The sequence below is a fragment of the Solanum tuberosum genome, unplaced genomic scaffold (genome assembly GCF_000226075.1).
Source record: "Solanum tuberosum cultivar DM 1-3 516 R44 unplaced genomic scaffold, SolTub_3.0 scf00825, whole genome shotgun sequence".
In the NCBI taxonomy this organism is placed as follows: Eukaryota; Viridiplantae; Streptophyta; class Magnoliopsida; order Solanales; family Solanaceae; genus Solanum; species Solanum tuberosum.
Genome location: NW_006239754.1, coordinates 78,904 through 87,323, shown reverse-complemented (window position 1 = coordinate 87,323; position 8,420 = coordinate 78,904). Strand labels below are relative to the sequence as shown.

General features: G+C 37.0%; 1 protein-coding gene across 1 annotated transcript; it reads left to right on the top strand.

Moving 5' to 3' along the window:
- Positions 1-1,892: 1,892 nt before the first annotated feature.
- On the top strand, positions 1,893-6,306 carry LOC102581860 (S-adenosyl-L-methionine-dependent tRNA 4-demethylwyosine synthase). The gene is made up of 8 exons (XM_006367562.2): positions 1,893-2,953; positions 3,050-3,165; positions 3,997-4,172; positions 4,623-4,813; positions 4,910-4,996; positions 5,340-5,497; positions 5,616-5,826; positions 5,928-6,306. Exons 1-8 carry the CDS (start codon positions 2,057-2,059, stop codon positions 6,081-6,083), a joined length of 1,992 nt encoding a protein of 663 aa, XP_006367624.1. The 5' UTR covers positions 1,893-2,056; the 3' UTR covers positions 6,084-6,306.
- Positions 6,307-8,420: the final 2,114 nt, after the last annotated feature.

The following is an 8,420-nucleotide window of genomic DNA, read 5'->3' as shown; positions in this document are numbered from 1 at the left end:
GGGGGAAGAATGGGGTGAACTGGCGTCCTTGGCGCTCTAAGAGGCGTGGGGCGCCAGACCCCAAACTTCAAAGGACAAGTTGGGGCGCGCTGGCTGGCGTGGCACCCCAAGGGGTAAACTTTAGAGACTCTTTTGGGGCGCGCTGGCTGGCGCAATGCCCCACCCTTTTCCCCTGAAAATTTTGACTTTTCTCTTTCGTTTTTCATCTTTAAACCCTCTAAACTTCCATAGTTCTTTCCCCAAACACTTAGGATCATTAGTACCCTCAATACCCAATAGATTTAACTCGAAAAAAAACCAGGAAAAACGAATCAAATCAACACTAGGCATTCAACAATCAACCAACAAGAATTCAACAATGTTCTTCAAGAACTTCACTTTCTTAACATTCAAACAACTCCAATTTTGCTGAATTGAAACAAGTTTGGCGTGTGGGTGAACTAACCCAACACTATGAGATCTCACATACCTTGTAGGGATCACCCCCGACGAATTCCACTCGCAAAGCTTAAACGTTCTTGGCGATTTCTTGATTTCTCTCCTCTTTTCTCTTCTTTCTTCTCCTCTCCAAGCCCTATCGTAAATTCTAATTTTCTAAACTGAATAAAGTCTTGTTTTACCCTAATTAATTCCTAAAAATGAAATAGGCAAATTAGTAAGGAAAAGACTAGTTTACCCTTCCAAATTCCGGATTAGACTTTTCTTAATCTAACTGCCCAACTTCCAAAAGGCATAACTTACTCATATGAACTTGGAATCGCGCAAACTCGGCGGCGTTGAAAAGATCATTCCAACCATATCTGGAAGTACACCTAACTCATCCTGAGATAGGAGTTATGGTCGTTTGAAGTTGACCAAAAACTCACTTTTAACTCAACTTAAACAAATTTCCAGATTTCAATTCTTTCCAAAAATCACTATTTCCAATTCTTAGCTTCTTCCTAGCTATTTCGAATTGCGAGATGTTACAGAGGAGAGACGTTCTTGGCTGAGGTTGAGAGAAAATTTTGAAGAGCAAAGTGAAAAATGAAAAAAAAGATCTAACATTTGACCTTAAAAGGCCTTCAACTGCCTTAGGCTGCTTAACCTTGAAGTATTCCTGAAACATTTTTCCAAAGTGGGTTCCTTCTTCACATGGTTTTCTTATGCAGCCCTCCTTGACTTAAATACATATATAATATGGACTTCGTTTATGTCCCACTTCTAGAATATTTCTCAAAGCACGTACGTGGCTCTTAAGCAAGTAGCACATCTAAGCAAGTAGGTGAAACACATAGGTCAAGCACACAGGTCAAGCTAGTAGGTGCAACACACAGGTCAAGCTAGTAGGTGAAGCACACAAGTCAAGCTAGTAGATTACTTGATTCAATTCCTCATTTCTGCCCAAATCTAAATACTTTAACCTTAGCTTAATACATTATGTGATAAATTCTTGGACCCCTGATCTTTAGGCTCGATCATGACCTTATTCTCCTAAGTCATAATAGGTTTGTCGATGCGAACTTGTTCGTACAAACGATGGGGACATGGGGTGTTACGTCTGTTCCAAACCGATCCGTGAACACCCCTAGTCGCGAGTTATGAAAAGAAAATTTTGCAAAATCTTACTTTTAGATTGTTGTTTATGTTATTTTAGATTAGAGTTTAACATAACTTTTCTAAAGTATAATTGATAGCATTTTTTAGTGTCTAGAACAATTTTTTGTTTGACATTTATTTAAGATTTGATGAGACTTTCTTTTTGTTTATGATTAAAAGAAGTTTATAGTTTATTTAAGATTAATTAAAAACATTTCATTTTTTACAATTTTAACAAGAGACTATTTTGAACCTGCCTTAAATCTAAGGGACCATATTGTCATTTTCTGTAACACTAGTATAGTATGATGAAAGAAAGAAGAAAGGGAAACTCAAAAGAGCGCATTTTTCAGCCCTCAAAACCATTTGCCGCCATTGATGCACCGAGATCAAAGCTCAAAGCTTTCTCTTGAACATGTAACAATATTATAGTAGCTAAAGATCAAAGCTTGTAACAATAAATCCTAAAATACCCATCATGTCCCTATCACTTTCTTCTTACCCCACGCGCTTCGCCATCCTCACGCTCCTCTCCGCCACCACAGTCTTCTTCTTCTACAAATCACGCCGGCATCTGTCCAAACGCCTCAAATCCTTAAACCCCATTTCCCAGAACCCTATCCCTAAAACCCCAAGAGGCAAAATCTTCTTTATATCCCAAACTGGAACTTCTAAAACCCTAGCAAAGAGTCTTCATAGTTTGTTAAACCTTAACGGGTTTGAATTCGATCTTATTGACCCGAAAGAGTATGAGCCTGAGGATTTGCATAAAGAAAGCTTTGTAGTTATTGTAGCTTCTACGTGGGAAGACGGGAAACCACCTTCAAATGCTGGATTTTTTGTTGATTGGTTAACTGAGAGTGCTGATGATTTCAGGGTTGGATCTTTGTTGCTTAGCAAGTGTAAATTTGCAATCTTTGGAGTTGGGAGTGGGTCTTATGGTGAAACATTTAATGCTGTGGGTCGTGATTTTTCGAAGAAGTTGAAGAAACTTGGTGGGGTTGAGGTTTTAGAGGTGTGTGAAGGTGATGTAGATGAGGGTAATTTGGATGAGGTTTTTGGTAAGTGGAGTAAGAGGATTGTTGGGCTTTTGAGTAATTTGGGCGAGAATGGAGGGGATATGGGGAATGGAGTTGGTGATGGTAGTGAATATGAAGCTGTGAGTGAGGGAGATGATGATGAGGAATATGATGATGAGTTTGAAGAAAATGACGAGGAATCAGGAATTGTTGATCTTGAGGATATTGCAGGTAAAGGACCTTCAAGAAGGAAAGGAGTTAATGATAAGTTAGTTAATGGGAAGTCGAATGGTGGAACTGTGAATGGAGAGAAGGCAATGGTAACTCCAGTTATTAGGGCGAGTTTGGAGAAACAGGTATCGTGGTCAAATGACGAACTTTTGTTGTATCAAATTAATTAGTTGGATTATTTGATGGATTTATGGTAAGGTAGTTTATTTGATAAATTGCAGGGATATAAAATAATTGGTTCGCATAGCGGTGTGAAACTTTGTAGATGGACAAAATCACAACTTAGAGGGCGCGGAGGTTGCTATAAGCACTCATTTTACGGCATTGACAGTCACAGGTGATTGTTTGTTTTTCTTTCCAGTACAGATGGTTGTTTATAGCTTTTACATTTTTACTATTGCATTCTGTCTATGAGTTGTGTAGTCCTTCTTTAATCCTTGGTTGACATGATTGTATTTGAGTTTTCAACAATATCTTCTATGTGTTCAAGTTGCAACTGTGATGAGATCCAGTTGTTGGAAGTTTTTTAGACTGCTAGAATTCTTAGAGTTGATCAAGTATGCGGTGAATAAGAAATGAAGTTTGCAAATATGTTTGCATGTGCTTATCCGAATGAAGGATCTGTTTTTAGAGGCATGTGATATGGAGTAGGGGTAGAATAGCAGGGAAACCTTCCATTTTACACAATGAACAACTAGAAAATGAACTGGCATTTTTTATTGTCTCAAATAGGCCCTCAGTGGAAAATCTCCTATGACGTAGCCGATTGAACCGTCTGAAGAGATTACAAAAGTAATCAAGCTTTTATAGCTTTTTTAAAAAAAGAAAGAAGTAAAGGGATTCATTGATGGGTATCAAGAAGATTCAGTAAGTTCAAAAGAGAGTTAGCTCCTATACTTGTCTACTGCCTAAATAGTTAAGTTGCTCGGATTCTCCAAATTTTTTGCCATCGGATGCTTCAAAATTGCACTGCTTTTGAATGATCCAACACGCACCTGATGACAATTTTGAAGAGTCCGAGCAACATAGCTTAATAGATCATGGAGCTAACAAGGGAAGGTTCTATTGCATTGACCTCTTGTGCATCATTAAGTAGGCTTGGTATTTATCGACTTCCTAGCCTTGTATACTGATTTTAAATCTGGATTTGCCTTTACCCACTGCATAGGTGCATGGAGGCCACTCCTAGTTTAGCATGTGCAAACAAATGTGTTTTTTGTTGGAGACATCACACAAATCCTGTTGGGAAGAGCTGGACGTGGAAGATGGATGATCCTATTGAGATTGTGAACACAGCTATAGATTTGCATACCAAAATGATAAAACAGATGAAAGGTGTTCCAGGTTTGTTTTCTGGTACACATGAACATATATGTTTCCGTGTGAACTTGTATGGAAGTTGAGCAATGCCACATGAGAAATAATGTGCTTGATTGAAATCATTTGGTGATTATATTCAACATGTCTCTGTTTGGTCATTTTGTTACCTTGGTTGAGTTGTGTTTAATTTTGATTCAAGGTCCTTCTGATTTCCGAATAAAAATGGTAACACTGATACTGCTAACTGTTGGTTCTCCATTTTTTTTACCCATCCGCATCTTCCCTACTTTACTCCTTAAGGACATGAAATATAGAAGTGGATACAAAATTTTCACAATTTTTTTTTATCTGTCTGGATAAAATTGATGTCCTTTCCACCTTACATATGCATTTTCTTTATTTTAAAAAATAAATAGATGTCCTTCCACTTTCTTGCTTGTAGTGGTTATTGACCAGAATATCTCACCCTTGCAGGTGTTAAAGCTGAGCGTTTGTCTGAGGGTCTTTCTCCTAGGCATTGTGCCTTGTCACTGGTTGGTGAGCCTATTATGTATCCAGAAATAAATTCACTTGTAGATGAGCTGCACAAGAGGCGGATTTCGACTTTTCTTGTAACTAATGCACAGTTTCCTGACAAGATTAAGTTATTGAAACCAATCACACAGGTCTACTAGGCTGTATTCTTCTTTCTTTATCAATCTTTTAAGTATGCCATTATCCAAATTCCATATCTAAATCTGGCTTCATCTTTAAATGTACAGTTGTATGTCAGCGTAGATGCTGGTACAAAGGACAGCTTAAAAGCAATTGACAGACCACTATTTGGGGACTTCTGGGAGCGATTTCTTGTAAGTGTCTTGAATATAGAGATATTTATCAGATTCAAACTAAAAAAATAAGGAAAATCCATTAATGGATGGCACAAAAGGAATGGGAAAACAGAGTCCAAAAACATGGTTAGAGTTGTCAGCTGCACACTAGTAAACCATTGCAGCATGTCTCAAACTGTTATTTTGTGGTATATCAGTGAGAGGAAAGTTTTAAATGCTTACTTTTACATCAGTGCTAAAAAAGATTCGTCGGCCACAGGAAACGAAATCAAAATTTGCCATATTTGCTCTGTTTTTTCATGTTTGTTTTCTTCCATTCAGACTGCTCACTATTGGTTTGTGTTATTTCTGATTTCATTAGGATTCCTTGAGAGCTCTCAAGGAGAAGGAGCAAAGAACTGTCTATCGTTTGACACTCGTTAAAGGGTGGAACACAGAAGATGTGGATGCATATTCTAGCCTATTCAGCATTGGAAAACCTGATTTCATTGAAATCAAAGGTGTCACTTATTGTGGAACGTAAGTTCTCCCCCCTCACTTTTTTCCTTTCCCCTCCCTCTTCTCTTCTACTAGTTGATTTGATTTCAAAATTCAGTGCATAAGAGTTCAGTTAAGTAATCAGGAAGATTTGACACAGGTCGGCTACATCAAAGTTGACAATGGAGAATGTCCCTTGGCATTCTGATGTGAAGGAATTCTCTGAAGCCTTGGCTAAAAAGAGCAACGGAGAGTATGAGGTTGCTTGTGAGCACGTGCATTCTTGCTGTGTTCTTCTGGCTAAAGTCGATAAGTTCAAGATAGACGGTCAATGGTTCACGTGGATAGACTACGAGAAGTTCCATGATCTGGTTGGTTACTTCTCTTGTTCAAGCTTCAGCACGTAAATTATAACTATACCATTCCCATTCCAATAGCGTAATCAATGTTTTTTAAACCTATGGCGCTACAGGTAGCTTCTGGAAGACCCTTTACAAGTAAAGATTACATGACACCTACACCATCTTGGGCTGTCTATGGAGCTGAGGAAGGTGGGTTTGATCCAGAGCAATTGCGTTTCAAAAAAGAGCGGCACCACAGATCACCTCGTCAGGAAAATGGTTCTTGAATGTTCGAAGCAGTTTTCGTTACCTCTGGGATGGCCTAAAATTTTGTTCCTTCGACTTAGATTTTGCTTTCCTCCATTTCCCTACACAAGTTGCATTTCACAATATAATTGCAGAAGTTGTCACTGATATGAAAATTGTTTTGATGCTTTTCTTTGAGCTGTTATAATCAAATGATCTGTATTACATTTTACTAAGTTTACTCATATATCAGTAACTATCTGAGTAATCGACTTGAAACTGAATGCAGTCGAGTCATTGGTATTCGGTTTTTAAATATGCTAATCTAATAACAAATTAATAAGATATTTTTTATTAGTTTTCGATTTATTGATTTTTTGTTGTTATAGGTTCGGTTTTAATTTATTCAATAAGAAAATGTTCATAAAATAATATATGATTTTTCACTTCTCTAAATGCTTTGATATAGTGAAACAAGAAAGATAATGAGAAATTGCATCAATATGAGCAAATGTAGTACGAAAGCTAAAATTACATGTCATAGTTAAAACATAATATGAAATTTTTTATGTTAATCAAATTACAGAGCTTTACAAACTTGCAAAAGCTACAGCCTACTGTTACAAACTAAAACTAAATCAAATGATCCAACAAGACTAAAACTAAAATCAAATATCTACCGTTGTGAACCCTTACTTTAGTCTTTAGGTTTTGAGTAAACAGTAAAGACTAAAGCGGCCTAGTGTGAAGTGGGTGGAGTAATAATAACTTGATATAGTTATAGTGTTTAGTTATATATTAAATTGTTAATATTTAATATTTAGGAAGGGTAAAGTAGTAAATTATTACCAATAACTCAATAGTAAAAACCGAAACCGAATCACCCAATAACTTTTTTTTTATAAACCCATTAATCTAATAACAATAACCCAAAACATTTTTTCGGTTAGATTTTTGCACACTCCTATTCATTTTTGCCTTGATAAAACACTCAAAAAATTCGTGGACTACCTAGCTAACCTTGACACCAGCATATCGTGCGCCACACGTGCATCTTGTGCGCTACACGTGATACGTGCATCTCGTACGCCATTCCAATCAATTAGTAAAAATATTTCAAAATCACATATATTGTGGAATCCTGCTACTGGGAGGTGAGACCCCTCCATCTTCCTGCACCAATAATTGGTGATGCCCCTAGTTTTGGTTTGGGAATAGACCCCTTAACTAATAACTATATAGTCGTTTACTTTATTTTACTATCCGCTTGACTATGCAGCACATTACCTCGCGCGAATATTTTTACTAGTAGAAGTCTAAAAGAAATCTCATGGAGATTGGAGAGGAGAAAATGTCTGTAATCTATTTATTCTTGATAATGTTCATCAGAGTAACAACTTGTCAAAGTCCTGTCTTTCGTCATACAGAGGCCTCTCACTCTATGTGGGTATCCGGGAGTAATTCACTGTGATCCTTCGATCAACATATTCAGGTTTACTATGCATGGCGTCTGGCCAGAGTCTGGAGGTATGCATAGTGAGAACTATATATGTCAAAGATGTGTGGTATGTATATTGTATTCAATTGATTTTTCGTTTGCTAACTAAAGTTTAATTTGTTGTAAATTATATATAGTGGGAGAAGGACGCCGACTGCTCCACGATTACTGGCCTACTTTTCTGTTAAGGAATACATATGAGGCATTCTGGATGCATGAATGGGAGGTACAAGGCTACTATACTAAACAGACACTTCCAGCTGCCGATTACTTTCGAAGAGCGATGTGAGTTGCGCAAGCCAAAGGACAAGGAAAGGCAGTAAATGTTTTATCAAGAGTGATGAACTACTTTTTAACTGCCAACATGTTCTCCCAATATGACGAAGACGCCTACAAAATGACTCGCCTACTAATACCTCTTCGTAGAGTGACAACCAAAACAATCTATCTCTCTTGTACGCCCAAGAATATTTCTTTCGCGTTTTTAAAGGAGATTTATTTCTTTCTTGACAAAACGATGAGGAGATTCATGGACTGCCCGGCTAGCCTCGACACTCGAGGTTGTGGTCCGATTAACAACCCAAGAGAAGTCATCATTCCCATTAAGGCTATAATTTTATAATCATCATATCATATCATATATTACTATAAGTGGGAACAAAAAAAGTTAAAGTTGAATTACGATTTTACCCCTACTATAAATTAAAATGTTATAAATTCTCGACACGTGCTTTGCACGCGTATATTACATGCTTAAGTTATCACTTAAGTTATTAAAAAAAGGTAAGTTACTAAAATTTAATCGGGTACATATTCAAAATGTTTAAATGGATTTATAAGACAAATATTTGAAGTATTTAAACTTTTTATTAGTTTATTA

What these genes read in the sequence shown, in the direction of transcription:
- LOC102581860 (XM_006367562.2), top strand. Translation starts at nt 2,057, where the DNA reads ATGTCCCTATCACTTTCTTCTTACCCCACGCGCTTCGCCATCCTCACG. An exon ending in TATTGAAACCAATCACACAG is followed by an intron (nt 4,814 to 4,909) that starts GTCTACTAGGCT and finishes TTAAATGTACAG; the next exon opens with TTGTATGTCAGCGTAGATGC. An exon ending in GGTGTCACTTATTGTGGAAC is followed by an intron (nt 5,498 to 5,615) that starts GTAAGTTCTCCC and finishes GATTTGACACAG; the next exon opens with GTCGGCTACATCAAAGTTGA.